This window comes from Ischnura elegans, chromosome 5 (assembly GCF_921293095.1).
Source record: "Ischnura elegans chromosome 5, ioIscEleg1.1, whole genome shotgun sequence".
Lineage (NCBI taxonomy): Eukaryota > Metazoa > Arthropoda > Insecta > Odonata > Coenagrionidae > Ischnura > Ischnura elegans.
The window spans coordinates 50,103,827-50,121,937 of NC_060250.1; the positions used below are offsets into that span (position 1 = coordinate 50,103,827).

Below are 18,111 nucleotides of genomic sequence, written 5' to 3' on the forward strand. Positions count from 1 at the left end.
CACCCGCTAAATGAAAAAAATAGTAAATTTTCTGACTCACAGGTGGGTAAGCTGAAGTGAACATGTGGAAATGCAAAGATTGAATCTGGGAGTAGTAGGAATCAGGGAAATGAAACGAAGAAAAAGTAGAGACTTTTGAAGTGGGAGTTAAAGGATAGACACCTCTGCTGGCTAAAGCTATGGAAAATACATTGCTGTAGCTTACCTGGATTATCTGCTTTGAATCTCAGAACTGCATATCCTCTATTTGGAATGGACACAGTATCTTTTAGAATGGGATCGACCAAGTTTCTGTGAATTTTTCCATTTCTATCCAGATCCTTGATTGCTTCTGTTATCCTTGGCCCTTTCAAGTCCTCAGCTTCCAGTGATCCAATGGCCACCACATGAAAACTGTACCCATGCATATGGAACACATGTCCCCAATCACTTGCTCCACCTAAAACAGAAAAAATGTGAGTTAGGAATGTATTAGTTTCACTTAAAAATAAGAAATGTGAGCATGTGAATGGTTAAAGTTCTACATTTCTGGTCAATCCCTAGAGGTGTTAACAAATCTACCAATTCAGATGTTTGCCTAAGAATAATACCCACTAGTCCAGTTGCTTTATTAGCTTTGGGACAATTAATTTATGCGTGTTGTATGAGACACATCAAATTTGTAAGGCGGGATATACACATGTACAGTGGGAGGAAAACCGTTCTCGTACCGAGCTTATATAGGTTTCGTTAACGCACTGTTGACCCGATTTTGAATTTTCATGGAAGGCAAAAGCTCTTACGGTCATTAGATTAACGTCGAGTAAGAAAATGTTACTTATGCAGCATATTCCCGAAAACAACCATCAGCATTAAATTCATTGAATATTTTAAAACTCATGAGCTAGACGTAATGGTAACATTGCAATACACATTAGATCAGAAGAGAAATAATAACCAAAGAAATAATGCATGAAGTTCGATGTTGCTACTGAAAATAACACGGAGGACCAAAATATTGCATAATAACATATAATAAATACATTTATTGGCTCCTTCTGAATGATTGACTATTTAATAGATATAACAGCACCTTTATTTAAGCTATCCCTTCAAGGTCATCATCAATCACTTACCTTCGTCCACTAGAATCATCTCCACTGTCTCTCCCAAGGTGATGTCTATCTGATGTAAGCACTCACACACGTCGGTTTCATTCTCTGTTTGCTGGCCGTCTTCTTCTCTGTGGCTCATGTTCCTCACTCTGGTCGTGGGGCATCGCCTGGGGAATGTATCTTGACCGCATCGTAGATCAGAAGGGATGTCATTGGCTTGCGACACCAGTGGGGATGGTGGATACATAAAAGTGAAGTTTGCTACCCTAGGGACACGAACGTCTCTGTTCCCAGGAACTGGAATGAAATAAAACAGCAGGTTTTATTCATATCCATAAAGCCGGATGAAAGGAAGGGGCACGCCCCCCCAGGCGGTTAAAAAAATAGACAAGATCTCTAATGCGATTATCATTATGTTCCTTTGGTTTTATGTATTATGGTGCCTCAATCATTTAATTTCATATTAATAACTTTCATATTAAAATAAAGAGAATGTTTTGCACAGTAACTGTTGTATGTTGTTTGATAAGATGAAAAATGAGAACAAATAAGAGAAGACTGTTCACCTGCTGGACCCTTGTGCCCCCCCTCCCCCAGAAAAAATCCTGGATCCGCCCTTACATATACACACAAAAAAAGCTGAAATGTTGCGTGATTTGATGGGCATTTTGCAAGATAGAATCCAGTTTCATTGCATTTGCCAGCTCATACATAGGGGATTGGGTTGGTGTGGTGGCTAGCAGTGGAGCAGCAAGGGGAGTTTTTGGGGGATAAAACCCCCCCCAGAGCTCACAGAAATTTTTAAGTTTAATCCATTTTACTTAATTGGATAAGTACTACTTACAGAATAGTGTTAGGATTAATCAAATACCCCTAAGAAAGGCATAAAACTCGCCATTTTGAACTATTATTCTTAAACATTTTCTGGGAGAGGGCCCCCGCAACTCCTGCTTGCCCTGGTGGGTATGTAATACCCTCTTACCCCTACGTATTAGTTGCGCCTAAAACCCCCTCCAGCCTTAATTCCTAGCTGCACCCCTGGTGGCTAGGGTATTGGCTTACCCGTCCTGTGGGTCTAATCTCCAACCCTGGCAATGAAGGAGATTAGTCAGAGACTGCTCAACCACTGCTTAAGTGCTTAGTGGAGGGCAATTCAAGTACAGCACAATATCCTTAAGATGGGACCTCAAGCCTTGGTCCCCTTGGTGCCTTTTGTTAAGAGCAGGTTAATTCTGATGCTGGGTTTCTCTCCACCCTTCCTTCTCTACCCTTCCCTCATGGTGAAAATAACCTCAGCTGACAGTCCCCCCTCCTCCAAATACCATTCCAATTCATACACCCAGAGATGGGTAATTTCATATATGCCCAATGAGAAGGGAAGTTATGGAGGTCATTTTTTTGAGAGTCTGTCAAGGAGCTGTAACAGATGGGAAGGGCAATGCATAATAAAGTATTATTTTTGCCTCTTCAATAAACTGGAAAAGAGATTCACAATTTCTCCATATTTTTTTGCAATTAATAGTACTACATATAAGCATGCCTTGCATTACCCTTCATTTATATTCACAGGCAGCCCACTCTTTTCTATAAGGAGCAGGCGCACAGCTAGGAATTAAGGCCATGGGGGTTTTATGGGCAACCAGTTCTGGGGGATATGGAATATGCCCTCCCCCAGAAAATTTTTCAGATAAATGGTTCAAAATGGTGAGTTTTATGGCTTTCTGAGGGATATTTTATTAATCCTTACACTATTCTATACGTAATATTTAACCAATTAAGTAAATGGATTAAATTTTAAAATTTCTCTAAGTTCTGAGGGGGTTTCATTCCCCAAACCCCCCCCCCCTCGCTGTGCCACTGATTAGGAGAATATGAATGTTTCTGGCGTGACGTCAATTCTGATGGCTGTTTTACATTCCATTCTTGGATAGCGCTGTTTCATAAGTATTTGTAAAAGTATTCTTGGTTCAAATATTTTTCTGTTAGTCATACTACTTATTCATTGGTCAAATTTAAGAAGACTGTTCTCTTTTGGGAGCAGGGGAGGAGTAGCCGCCCCCTAAATCCGCCACTGCACGCTTTAAAAATATTTTTTGGGTACGGCTTTCAGGTGCGTTTAAGTGCAAGGAATGCGACTTGGCCAAATATCATCCGGATGAAACACGGTGAGGCTAAATGGTTCGTCCGATTTGCGTAACTGCAGTTACGCGAGTCTAATGGAAACCTTTATGTTTCGAAAAAGCCGACCAGTCAATTTCGTGGAGGTCGATTGCGAGTATCTCGATTGCGACGGAAGAGTTACGTAAACGAGCATAAAATGGCGAAACGTACGAAATTGGTTCCATCCATTCATTTCTCCTGAATTCAACAGAGCGTGACTGGCCAAAATAAACCATTTGACAGAGAACTTTAAACGATTTCCTAAACTCGGTTCGGTCGGAGCGAAACCGTGTAGATCTCATTGCGAAACTTTTTCTTTTAATAGGCATAGCCAATTATGTTTATATCTTTGCGCCACCACAAAAAGACTCTTACATCCTTGATATTCATCCAGGCCGAAAGCATTCTTCAATGCATAGGCCCTTTTTTAAAAGAAAGAAGATGGTGCTCGAAAGCAAATTTATCGTTTGGCTTTAGAAAAACTTAATAATATTAACAGGGTCGGATTTATATCAGATGAGGCCTTAGGCTATTCCACTAATGAGGACCTTTCACCTCCCATTTTCAAATTTGTGAATTACTTGAGAGATAATAAAATACATCAATGCTGTGATATATATCAATATGTTAAGTGAAAAACGTTGTGATTGGCATTTACCTTCATGAAAAAATGTGGCAAAATGACCCTAGCCTGAAGCCTTGTTAGCCTACAGGAAAATCCGGTCATGAATATGACTCGTTTAGCCAAACATTTGCATCGAGGGAGGCAGCGGCGGATACAGAAAAAACTGAAGGGGGGACGCAAAAAATATCTTGAGATACCTTTTCCTTTTAATCGTAACAAAAAAATCAAGTCACATGCAAAGTTGAGGAAAGTGTTGTACAAACTGATTATACACAGATACAAGACAGTGTCATCTTGTGATATAAAAAAATTACAACTGTGGTTCCGCAGTTGTAAATTAAAAAAAAAAATTAGTATTCGGCAGTGCGGGCGGCCTCGCAAGGGGGGCGCGCGCCCCCTACGCCCCCCATATGTATCCACCACTGGAGGGAGGAGAGGGGTGGGGAGGTAGACGGGTTGCCTGTGCTGATTTTTTGTGGTCAATTCGTGCGCATCAGAAAACCATACATTTCATTTAGCCAGCTATATAATTCATTTACATAATTCTTAACGATGAATTCATCGTTGGTTATTAACGGAAATTATAAAATGAAACTATATGTATATCGAGAAAATGGAGTGCCATGGTATATATGCCCCTAGGATAGGAGGCTCTTCAGCAAATGTGTCGCGGGTTGACGCCACATAGAAAAAAAATCGGAGGGGGAAGAGTCGAAAGTACCCGGAGCCGTTTCTCTCGCCCATGGCTGCTTGCCTGCCAGGAGGAACATCTACGTTTTCTCAAGCCTGAATCACATGATCATATTTTCCATCACTCCCGAGGGACAGCTCCACCAATCCCTCCAATGGCCGTTCCACTCGATCATTTTCCACGATGGCTCGAGGGATGGAAATCTCATCCCTTTTTCCATCACGCGGCACGTCCCTATTCCGTCGCTGAAAAGGGGCGCAGCTAGGAATTAAGGCTGGGGGGGGGGGGGGGGGGGGTTCAGGTGCAATTAATACCAGGGTTTGAGGGGGTATGGAATACCCACCACAATAAGCGGTAGGTGCGAGATTAATAAATTGCGGAATTTTAAGATAAACGGTTCACAATGGTGAGTTATACGGCTTTCTGAGGGATATTTTATTAATCCTCTTATTAGTAATATCAATCCAATTAAGTAAAATGGATTAAAGTTAAAAATTTCTCTGAGCTCTGGGGGGGGGGGGTATCCCCCAAACGCCCCCCCCCCGATTGTAACGCCACGCTTGGCTTTTAATTGAATGACAGTTGTGGATACGGAATGTGACGGAAAAAGGTATCGTGGGAATGACCACGTGATTTTGGGTCAAGCAGTCACTCTTTTGGTCCCTTAAATATTAATGAATATTATTGTGTACAATTCAGTAATATTTAAGTAGAGAAGCATGTTTTGGTGATTTCAACCCAGTTTTATCGCAATTTTACACTGTTTCTTACGGAAGAAAATTACGTGACACTTGCCGGGGGAGATGAGAATCGGTTTGGTCCACTCCCCTCTGAACGCCTCACGTAATGGATGCCCTTTTTCCGCATCAAGCACTTCCTTGATTAATATGACAATTCACACAAGTAAAAAAGTGGTCGGGCGATAATCATGAAGCAATATTACTCTGTTTAAGTAGCGATCGCGGAATCCTCAAACTAGCGACGCGTCACAACGCTGATATCGTCACCGTAAATGCCATCAAGCTCAGTATCGTTTTCTCACCGTCTTTACATGTTTAGAAGATGAGTTAAGTATTCATCCCAGTATTTTATACTCTCTCAGACAAACAACCTTTTTCCAACGGCCATAGGTGAAAGTGTCTTTTATTCTTTCCATAGAGTAGCGCGATGAGTCAAAAGAGTGCCTTCAGCTATATCATAGGGACAGCCGTGTCAGAATCACCACCAACGCAATGCTAGTCGCTAACCTTTCGGTAGAGAAGAGAGTTAGAAAGCATCCTTACTTTACAATACCGAGTGAAATTTTTGGTACGTATCACACGCTGTATCGTGTAGCGTGCGGTCGCATTGCTTTCAAACCTCGTTCCAGGCTCCTGTCATCATGTGTCAGTTGGTCAATGGACCTTGGCAGGAATAACCTACAATCTGTATTTTTGCGGCCTGCATCTTTAGAAAGTCCTTCTTCAATGTGAAGGTACCAAAGAGTATCGCGAGGGATGTAGGAAGAAGAAAATAGCGTTCTTCAGAATGTGGGTCACCGACGCTGATTACGTCTTTTTTCCCTCTCTCCCTCGCGGATGAAAATGACATGCGGAATATCGTCGGAATTGCCCCAGAGAAACGGACCCAGACGTTTTCTCTAGCTCCAGACATTTTCTACTGGACAAAAAGTCGAAAATTGGTTTCTCTAGTTTCGTTTCGATCATGTCCAGGGAGCTGAGGGAAGCCGATCTCGGCAGAAATATTTGATTTTATTCCCAAGTTTTTGATGTGGCGGCATGAGATCCCGCTCAATGAGGTTGATCCGAAAAACGAAAAATCCATAATGCTTATGAAAATGTCATGAAATGGCCCATATCCACGGATCTAATGGAAGCCGATCTTTGCACAAATATCTGATTTTCTTCCAAAGTTCTTAGTGTGGCGGCATGAGATCCTGCGCAAGGAGATTGATCCGAAAAACGAACAATCCATATTGTTTACATCTACATACTACCCCGTAAGCCGCCTGAAAGGCGTGTAGCAGGGGGTGTTAGGACACCAGCCATTTGCACAAGAAAGGAAATGCTCTAACGAAATTACGACTGGCATTTATTAAAGTCCTTTAGAAAGTGGACTTAAAGTTCTTCAGAATGTCGGTCACCGACGCTGATAACGCCGAAAAAAGTATATGTAAATGCCATGAACTGGCCCACGTAGCTAAGGGAAGCTGACTTTGCAAATATATTGGATTTTATTCCCAAGTTCTTGATGTGCCGGCATGAGATCCGGCTCAAGGAGGTTGATCCGAAAAACGACCAATTCATCATTTTCTTGAAGATTTCAAAATAAATCGTACCTCATCAAATGGCGGCTTTGGGGGACTCAGCTCGTCCCTTTACCGCCCGAAAGCTTTGATCCTTGAGACGACTACCCAGATAGATATGAGGAGACTACTGGGTAGTGCTTAATTTAACGCGCCGGAACAGCGTCCCGGGACCTCTCAGGGAAATTTGTATACCATAATTCAGCGTTGGGCCGTCAGTTTTAAAAATTTCATCATATTTTATACTTGGTAAAACATGATTCCTCAATGTAACTTCTACTAGAAGTTTAAAAAAATCGAAAGTTTTAGGAGGGTGTGAGATAAAGGCAGCTTATATTTGAAAATCAAGCGTGGATTAAATGTGTGGGTAGGCTATACGATTTTGGTCTTTCCCAGCGTATGACTCTGATGAAATCTTGCTTGAAATGCTTGGATGTATATGGGTTGCCTAAGTTTGCTTTTTTTGTTGCTACTCCGCACGCAATGGAAAACCTTTCATTCCTTTAGGTTATCTATATATTTCCTTTGCATAATTCTGGAAGCTAAACACACCCTTAATTTTTAGCAGACATTATAAAATGTAACTATTTCGAAAACTGGGGCGTCGAAGGAATGATGTCCCTAAGTTAGTAGTAGTGCTTTACTTTTAAAATATTAGGTCCCGGTACGCATATCCAAACTGGCGACATCTCCTCGGGTTTTCTACCGGGTGATTTGCTTGTAGGCCGACGTTTCGATAGCTGCCTCTGCATCGCCCCGTGGACTGACCTGCCTGTGAATTATTTTATGGCAGTAAATAATTTATTTAAGGAAGAACGATCCTAGAATGAGCTCTTTTACCTGATTGGACTGAATGTCGATTTTGGTAGAGTTTGAAAAAATAAATAGACCTGTATTTTCCTCTGTTCGATCCGTTGCCTGCTTCTCTAGCTAATTGCAACGAAAAATCGACGGACATGACCCTTCCGCTGATAAGTTGATGACGCCACGCTCTCATCGAGTAGCCACTTGTGAGCCACTCCACGGCCTTGCGCATGGGTTTCGCGTGGTTCGTTGCTGTTTACTCTCCAATGAGCTATTCCTTCTCTCAATGAGCGCTTCTTTCTGAAGGTATCAACAAGCTGAAATTGCCATGACGTCACCAATTCATGCAAAAGTTAGCGCTAAATTTCGAGTTTTTTTGTTATATTTTTTTAAATTACGAGGGAATTGCTGAATGAAGGATGTATATTTTCTTCATCATCATCATCATCACTGGCCAACAATCCTAGGAGTGGTTTGACGCAGCTCTCCACTCAGTTCTCCTATCAGCTAATCTTTTCACACCTACGTATATCTTCTCTTTCACATCTCTCTTTACTTGTTCCATATATTTTGTTCGGGGTCTTCCTTTTCCATTCTTGCCTTCCACTTGTCCTTCGACGATTGTCTTCATCAGGCCATCATGTCTCAATATGTGGCCTATAAGGTTGTTCTGTCTTCTTATTAAGGTTTTCATGATGCTTCTCTTCTCTCCTACCCTTCTTAGGACTTCCTCGTTACTAACTCGGTCGATCCATTTGATTTTCATCATTCTTCTGTAGCACCACATTTCAAAGGCCTCTATCCTTGCTTTCTCCGCTGCGGTCATTGTCCAATGTCCATGCCTCACTTCCGTATAGGAGCATACTCCAGATTTAGGTTCTTATAAATTGTTTCTTTATATATTTTCTTATGATTTTATTTTTAATTCATATTTCCTCTCCTTATACCGATTTATTTTAATGGCAAGAGATTCCAGATCTGGCCGAACGACCAAATAGTGGTGTAATGAAGTACATTCTACTGAGAAATGTGGAAGAAATTTAGTTTCCGTAAAAAAATTCCAAATATTCTGCGGGCGTCTTCTCAATGTAAGCGACCGGGTATTGTTAACAAATTGGGCTTTCCCAAAACACGTTTACGAAAATAGAGTATAGTCGGCTATAACAGCTGGAAAAGATACCAATCAAATTATATTTCATTGAGTAACCTTCAATCTAAGTACTCTTGTTTTGCTTTTCGATATCGAACTACGTCATCCACGGCAAGTTTGAATTAAGTTGGTGCATTTTTAAATACGGTAGTCGTCGCGTTAAGAAAGCAATGAGAAATGGCGTAGAAATAGCATACTCAGCTGTTCATGTCCATTGTTCAGAGAATATTGCATAGATTGCGAGTGTTCCTATTGTATTTTAAGTGAAATACATCGGATTTCATGACTCGGTACTTTTGCTCTTTCAACTATCACGTCACCCGAGTTTCATGGCAAAGTATGCATCAATCAAGTATGTATCACCCTCGGGGACTGCGTAATTCAAAACATTATGTATGGTACCATTTGATGTTGAAAAGCATGAGTTTGAGCCATGGCATCTAACAAACTCTACCTTCAAACTTTCTCTTTCTATAATTGTAAGAGATGCGTCCCATTTCCATCGAGAGTATATCTGCATGTAAAATTCTCGGTCGCTCTCTCTGTTTTTGCAAATATTTTTTCCTTCCATCAACTTCTGTATGATGACGTCGTGTCGGAGTTTTCTTGTTACCCGATCCATACCCTTTTCTTCTCAATCGGCGGGAGAAAAGGTGCGGAACGAGACGAAATTACACTTGCAGAACTTAGTAAATTGCTATTGCTATATCAGTATATTGACGAATGTCACACGTTCGTAATTTTCTATACCACCATGCTCCTTAATGAAATAGCTTTTTTATCTGTATCTGTATTCAAATTCTTCGCGTTTATTTTCATTGATCATGCATCATGCAAATATTTATAAATATTTAATATTAGCTCATTGACGAGAGTTTGGGGACGTAAGCATTTTTTGGCCATGGGCGAACTTTTCTTCATATTCCATGAATCTCCTAATTCTATATGCACATTTTTTCACGCACAACATAACTATTTTGTGCTATATTAGTAGTTTTTTCTATTTTGTTTGTTCGTAATTCTCTGAATCTCTATGTTCTAAAATGGAATAGAAATTAAATCATTCATGAAATATTATAATAGTCTATGCAAATATTTCTTAATATATAGTATTATTTCAACGTCGAGGGTTTGGTTGGGAGGGACTTCATAGTCGCAATTCCGCACCAATAAAGGCGTTTTATTATTATAATCCTTGATTATGAGGAGACAACCTCGCTCCAGCTCCGCAACCAGGTGGTCACCTGCAGTGGCGCAGCGAGGGGGGGGGGTTTGAGGGATAAACCCCCCCCCCCAGAGCTCAGAGAAATTTTAAAGTTTAATCCATTTTACTTATTTGAATCAGTGTTACTTACAGAATAGTGTTAGGATTTATCAAATATCTCTCAGAAAGCGAAAAACTAGCCATTTTGAACCATTATTCTTAAAAATTTTTTGGAGGAGGGCCCCCGCAACTCCTGCTTACCCTGATGGGTATGCAATACCCCCACACCCATAAGTATTAGTTGCGCCTAAAACCCCCCCTAGCCTTAATTCCTAGCTGCGCCCCTGGTCACCTTCAAAGAGTGAAAAAATTGGAAAATTGAAATCCATTCAACAGAAGTAGATGGAACAGTTGGCTGATTTTTACTGTCTTTCTAGCCCTAAAAGTAGTTAGAGCACCTCGCTAAAAGTGACAAGAATTTGATTGAACTTTGGTCTTATATTCTTTGAAAGATACACTTTCCAATGATCCAAAGAAAGAGGGATTCCCATATGCCGTTTTTGAGATATTTGACGGTAAAATTAGGATAATTTAACATGTTCTCTTATGGAGAAATACGTTTTTTTCGAGATAGCGAAGTTGCTGGTAAGAAATGTTGTTGAGACGACACTAATCAGAAGCAAAATTTTGTGAAGAATCTAAATATGCTCAGGAAGGTATAGGATCATGATAAAATAAGAAAGACATTTGCGAAAAACTGCCTGAAACTGGCTAGGCGACAGGGAATCTCTGGACCCAACATCGCAAAACGAAAACCACTACACGGACTTCACCTAAATTATACAAATATAGTTAGCTCTCCGGCTTTTACAAACGTCTTACATATCTTTTGTTTATAAATTAACATATTTATTTAGGGTTTAACACTTAGATTGTAAATATGTCAAAAGTGTCGTCAACAGTTCAGTGTGCAAAGGTTGGAAGCAGTGTCGAAACTAGTCAATTTGACTACTGTAAATACCTTTTTAAAATAATTTTTGACGTTTGCATTGCGCTGAGGTGCAAAAATCCACTCACATTTCATTCCTAATTATGTTTTATTTTGTTTGATTTTTTTGGCGATTTTTTTTGCGTAAATAATCGGTAGCCCGAGTACATCACTTGACTTCATGCCGCTCTAACTACTTGAAAGGCCCTTTTACACGGTGCACGGAATTGCGCAGGTTAGAACAGCATTAATTTCTAAAATGGCGTGGAATTGCGCGAATACATGAGCGAAATTAGAACAGGGGCTATTTTGCCATCTCACGTCCACACATTCTCGCATGTGTTCCAGCAATTCACCGCTTTGCGCGACGCAATTTTGACTGCGCCCTCGTACATGGGTCAGATTGTACAAGTACGTGCCCCGTGTAAAGCGGCCTTAAGACTGTCTATAGCGTGCCGATTATGAAGAGACACGGAGAGGCGTGCGAACTGTAGCAGCGGCGACAACAGTGATCGTAAAAGGCGACGGAGTGCCAAGGGCAACACTGACAGGCCACTGATCGACTGCGTTCCCAATTGACGCGTTTGCAATCGTAGAGAATGTAGGCCGACGCGTGGGCACCAATGTCCCACTCACTATCTGTACCTACTGAAATGTTTTAAGGCAACTAGAATAATGAGAATTAACGCATGCTGGTTCGCGTCTCAAGAACCGACAGCAGACTATATCAGAACATTTCTCTCTCCCTCTCGTTTGAATGTAAATTCAGTGCAGTTGCGAGCATTTACTTTCCCTATAAATGTAACTATATATCGATATGACTATTTCTCCATTACATGTTTATGTACTACGTATGATGGAGCTGACATCAGGATGATTTATATCTAAAAATTTCTAGGCACAGAAATAAAAATAACTGGAGAAATTTCTTGAATTATTAGAACATTTTACACTTAGTTCAATGCTTTTTAATTTGATGCACTGGGATTACGATTTTGCCCCTATTTTGATGTCCAATATCAAAATATGTAGTCGTCGCGGAAGACAATAATAAATGGCATAGAAGGAGCATACTCAGATGCTCTGGTTTGGGATAAAGGCTAAATGATCCTCGTGATTTTAAGCGAGAACAAACATTATTTCACACAATGCCGCATGAATTTTACAGATTTTTTAAATTATAATTAGAGACGCATGAAAAATTTAAGGGGACAATATGCAGCCCGGCTTGAGCCTTGACTTATTCAACGGTGTGCCTCGATTCTGTGCTTATTGCTTTCTCACTCCACCTTGCGACTCCATTGCCTCCAAGCCTTCTTATGCCTGATGTAACTATCGATTTGGACGTCTAAACCTCTTCCTTACACCTTCCACTTAGATATTATGAATTGATGTAGGTATTCCTTCTATGACTATTTTTTTTATAAAATCCAACCATGCTAGCCGCAGTCCCTTTGAAAATCTACGCCCTTCTCTTCTAGAATGTAATTTATGCCTACGATAATTTTTAATACTTAATCTCTCTCTTTCTTTGATTGGGCCATAGATCCTCCTTATTATCGTTATTTCAAATTTTCTAGGTCTTAGAAGTCCCTGCTTTTTTCGAGGTACCTATTCTAAAGTAGCAAAGTATAACGTCAGACCGGCTGGTGGATTTTTAATTTTCCTAATGCGTGGTGGAATTTTAAATTTTCCCTCTCAGACAGACCAGAGCGACAGTAACGATCCTGGTGAAAGCATGAAAAACGAAAAAAAGAAATCCTGAGCCACGGGGTTAGGAAAGATCTGGAGATGTCATCTTCTAGAGCTGACCCCTTCATTCATGTTGGGGTTGAAAAAATGTTACGGTCTTATCGACTGAAGAGAAAAGGGAGGGAAGGAATACGAGAGCGGGAGGACAGAGAAAGAAAACCAGGAGAGGAGGCAGCTCTTAGAATGTATACCGCGTCGCAGAATGCATCGCAGACGTGTCCGAAATCTAAATTAATACACAATTTCGACATTTAAAGTATAGAGTAAAAACATTAAGTTTTATAATGACCATGAGATTTGAATTTTACTTCGTATCACAGATCTATATTAAATTAACAATGTTCACCTCTAAGTAATAAATATTATGATGATGTCCATCTCTAATTAATAAAAAGCCATGCCGTGCTCGATTTTTATGGGAATGAAGTTCAATTCTGATTGACATGGAATAGAGAAAAAAGTGATCTCTTAAGGTTCTTGATCAATATTATCAATCTTTAAAGAGGTAAAGTAATCACAAGTTTAATTTATTAGGTGTAAGAAAAATATTTATTTTTCAGATAAAATTCTATCATTCGCTTATTTTCCTGCTACCTTGATTGAAGTAGGCAGTGCCCAGTTAACAGAGCTAGCCTCTCTTTTGATTCTTGCATGAGTTACGTTTTATTCTGTACTATGGGATGGAAATGAATGATCTAGGAACTATAAGCGCTTCCTCTGATTTTTCTAGATAACTAAATATTAAAAAAGAAATTGGAACATTCCAGAGGCATTTCACGGCATAGTTTTTCCCCTAACGCTATTTATTATAAATTTGAATTCTTCCGCCATGCTTTTACAACGCGCCTGTCTTGAGGAAACTTTGCCTTTAGGAGGCGTTGATTTCGCACCCGAGAAAAAAAGTTTCGCTCACCCTGTATCTTGCGCTTGCGTTCTAAACTATGAGGCAGGACAGGTCAAAATTCTTAATTTCACCCACGAATACTACAGTGGAGGATTCTCCAGGCCACCTCCAGCAGGTTCACCACTTAGCGCCTGGAGGGTATACAACACTTCCGGCTTCTGTATAATGGAAAATCTTCTAAGAAGAACAAATAGACATGAAACGCACGAGTGCTGAATATTGACATGCTGAAATAATTTTTTCACACCACGATAAAACCACGCTAATGGCTACAATGCTCCTATTTTACCAGGCCATTGTAATATGAGTCTCTACCACTCGAATGACTCTTTCCGGCGTGGTACTCGATTGAAACTTATTTTATTAAGCTGAGTTTTACAGGGCATATAAAGTAGGTCCTTATCTACATTTGTATTTATATAAAAATTCGAAATTTTCCTTCGGTATTTTCCAAGAGTAATTTTTTTACATATTTGAGATATAGGCAAATGTTAGAAAAGGCTTAGATATATGCCCTGAATATTTAAAAATATGAGTAATCCATCACCAAAAAAGAACAGATACGACCGTTCCAGAGAAAGTAATGCGTCCTCTTAATTCCTGCCCCCTGAAGTCAATTTTGCATTGAGGAAAGGGAAACGAGAAAAGGTTGGAGAGAAACTCGGCGTCAAAGGCATAAACAGTAGCATCGGGTGTTCTATATTTATGGGCATTGGCCTGGTCTTGATAAAAAGGCACCATTGGGGTCAATGCAAAAAACGTTCCCTCCACATTTATTAACAGAAAATTGGAGCATGTCCCAGACTTGTCGTAGCAGCGAAATTGCCTCCAACTCGATTTATGAAGCTCGCCAGATTTTGCACGACGTGTCTGTTCAAATGCAGGTGGGCACTTCATTTAATACGAAGCAATTCACTGGAGTTTACTACCCACCACTCGAACTGGCATTTATGACGAGGAGAAAATCTCCATAAGCAAACATTCTTCAAAACATTGTTTAGTCAGGGTGAACGGTCGTTTAATAAATTTAAGCCACCTAAAAACGTTAGGCAGAGCACGGGACAACTTAGTAGGCCACATTTTGAGGCATGATGACAATCGTTGAAGGAGGAAGGGAAAAAGGGCAAGGGACGGCCCCGAATGAGTTACATAAGACAGGTTATACAGGATGCAAAAGAGAAGAAATAACATTTCCTAGGTAAAGCTCCAACGAAATGCCACCTCAGCTTTTTTATCAAAGCCAAGCGGAACGTAGTTTTCAATCTCACTTTCCAAGCTGCACTCACAACCTCTGGAGTCGCTTAAGTATTCACAGGTGTTCTTGCCGTCAATACATATATATGTTTAAGGAACTAAAATCCTTATACAGTTCTTACATTATTTAAAGTTATTCGTCCTCACTCACTCAGCGATTCAAAACGAAGGTATATAGGGGTGGGTGAGGGTAGAGATCACCCCAGACTAAGTCACAGATGTGTGAATTTTCGCTCGTTTAGTTTAGGAATGGCATTTCCTTTCCTTGGACAGTTCCTTTACAATTAAACAGAAGTACGGGGGATAGGATATTACCCTTAATCTGGACCTGCCAAGGTGATTCGGAGATGTATTCCACTATGACTGACACAACAATAGCTATTCCCATACCAAACGCTTCATATCATTGAAGTTCGATAATTGACTGTTTTATCTTTCAAAAAAGGCGTGAATAATTACGTCATCGCCACGTGAAGCGCTGTCAATGTACGATCTAAGCGTACGCTGAAAACGTGTACCCAGTCGACCATCCGGAATAAGCAAACTAGTAGAGGTGAAGTTTCTAAAAACAGGTTCCGCGACCTCATTACAAGACATTTAGAACTTGAGATGCATGCCAGTTATGATACAACTCAAGCCATTACGTAGTTATAAACATCACTCACGAACTGGATCATAGCGAGTGGATAGTGGGTGTGATTTAATGGTCTCCCTGGATCCTTGTGTTCGCTCTAAAAGTTATTCATTCCAGTGGCTTAGCCAGGGGAGGGGTCGGGGGGTTCGGACTCCCCCCGAAACATAAAAATACAATTATTTTCCTTCATAGAACAAAAAATATTGAAAAATCATAAATATACTAAATGTTTCTTCAACAAATGAAGTTTTTTTCGATTATGAAAAGTGTTAAAATTAGTTTAAAACCTTCTACTTTTGTAGTCTGTTTTTTAAAAATTCCTTCCCCCTTGTTTTTGGACCGTCCCCGAACGAAATTTCTAATTGCAGATAGCTGCATTCTATCTTCGTGAGGTTGACTCGCTTTCAGTAATATTGTTGCAAACCAGGAAGTGAATACCTAGTCAACTGATCCTTCCTTCGATTAAATTAAGTAAATTTATTCCAATTTATCCTCTACTATAAAAGGTTATCCAAATGCATTGACATACTGATGACACTTGGTGTCCACGGACAATGCTACTGAAAACACTTGGAAAAGACAAATACTCATTAGCACGCCAAAATAAGGGTCCTCGACGCTAATTGGTCGCGCCACTGGTAGGTTGCCTTGAGGATGGTATATATGTAAAGCATAATGTATTATTATTTTGAAAGGTAGCCTCAAACAGGTTATCCTTCGAGGCCACCTAAAATTACTCAATTTTACTATTGCCATTTAATTTTTTTGTGGGGTAATAAACTTATTATTATTATTTAGAAGGCCGTCTCCATCTTGCGGCACTCACAATCAGACCTGATCTTAAGATGTGGCCAGCATAGACCAGGAAACTTCATATTGAGAATAACTTCGGCGCAGCTAACCCGGAAACCGTGAAGAGAACTGCAATCTAGCGCTGTGAAAGCCTCCAGTAGAAATTTAAATAATATATGATTTTGAAAAGAATTCGGATCTGAGACCGAAGTATCAGCCGACAACTTTTCCGCGGGATCAATTTAATGCCGAAAAAAATAATTTTTCGGCATCAAATTTTCGATATCAATTTCTGTATCAATTCTTTTCTCGCTCTTAAGACTTGTAATTGAAGTCAGGGCACATATAACACAACCAAACGATTAGCGCATAGAATCGCATTCCCTTCAGCACGGGTGAGCAGTGACAACATTCCCAACTTTCCAATAACCAGAGAAAGTTGCAGTCAAATGTAGGCAATAGTCAACTACGCTAAGGATGAGCCTCCGTGTTACATAAGATGGAATCCGTCACGTAGTGATCGTAATCATAAAAAGTATAGAAATTCCACACGGTAAATCATGAAAAGAAATGGGTCAGTGAAGATAAATGTTTGCTCAAAGCCGGTTCGTCGGAGGGAAGTGAATATTTATTCCCAGCAGTTCAAATAGAATAAATTGCGGAAGAAAATTTAAGGTATTATGTTCGCCAACGCAAAATTTGAAACAAATATTTTTCTCATGAGCCATTTAAAATTTTTTTTTCCAGCGTAGATGACATCTACAAAGGAGCATTAATCTTGTACACACTCGCTCCAGCTATTTCATGAATGTTTCAAAAAATCCGATCTCATTTAAAGTTTAAAAGTTGAGTGATGCAACGCAGAAAGAAGTACGTTGTCATATAGAAAACGAGAGAAAAATCGATTCTCATCTTTTTATTCACAGCAAATTAGGTCCATTTATCTCGCAACAGTAAATTCTACCAGGGATGCCAACTCAAAAAAATTATTGGGGGGCCAAACCGAGGATCTTGCTCCGGGAAATTTAGTATTTGGTAGTGAGTTTTAAGTTTTTTTAAGCATTTTAGAAGAGTCATATTATCAACATTAGAACCCTGATAACTAGAATCTCGATATCTGGACACCCTGGGGAAAATCGACAAGCCTGACACATTTTTTCCTTACACCCATGACGAATTTTAGATAAGGCTCGGGCTTCCTCAGGCCCCATGGCTTCGGCACCACTGAATTCTAGGTTTTTAAATAGTGGTAGAACGCGCTATCTCAATAACAGCACGAGATTATCCTTTCCCGAACCTATCCTAATCCGTTGTGCTCATCACGGTAAGACCCCCTTACCCTTAATATTTGCCAAAATCTAGCCACTTATGAGAAATCATGGTCAATTTTACCTCGAAGATCGTCTTCATCAGGCCATAAGGTCTCAAGATGTGACCTATAAGGTTGTTCCGTCTTCTTGGCAAGGTTTTAATGAGGAAAAAAATTTTGTGGAAGTAACAAAGTGTTTTTCATTATTAATGAGGCTTCTCTTATCTCCTACTCTTCTTAGAACTTCCTCATTACTAACTCGGTCGATTCATTTGATCCTCATCATTCTCTTGTAACACCACATTTCGAAGGCCTTAACTCTTGATTTCTCCGCATATGTCATTATCCATGCCGCACTTCCGTATAGGAGAGCATGCTCCAAATTTAAGCTCTGATAAATTATTTTGTCATAACAGAAAATGTCATAAAATTTTAACGGAGCTTT

The 18,111-nt window shown here is 40.0% G+C and overlaps 1 protein-coding gene across 2 annotated transcripts in view; it reads right to left on the bottom strand.

Moving 5' to 3' along the window:
• Positions 1 to 18,111, bottom strand: part of LOC124158864 (laccase-2-like) — a 124,296-nt gene that overhangs the window by 4,834 nt on the left and 101,351 nt on the right. For both annotated transcript variants that reach the window (XM_046534255.1, XM_046534254.1), the window contains exons 9-10: positions 1,116 to 1,391; positions 206 to 439 (exon numbers count right to left, since the gene is read on the bottom strand). In XM_046534255.1, coding sequence (XP_046390211.1) covers positions 206 to 439; positions 1,116 to 1,391 — 510 coding nt within the window. The remainder of the gene's footprint in view (positions 1 to 205; positions 440 to 1,115; positions 1,392 to 18,111) is intronic.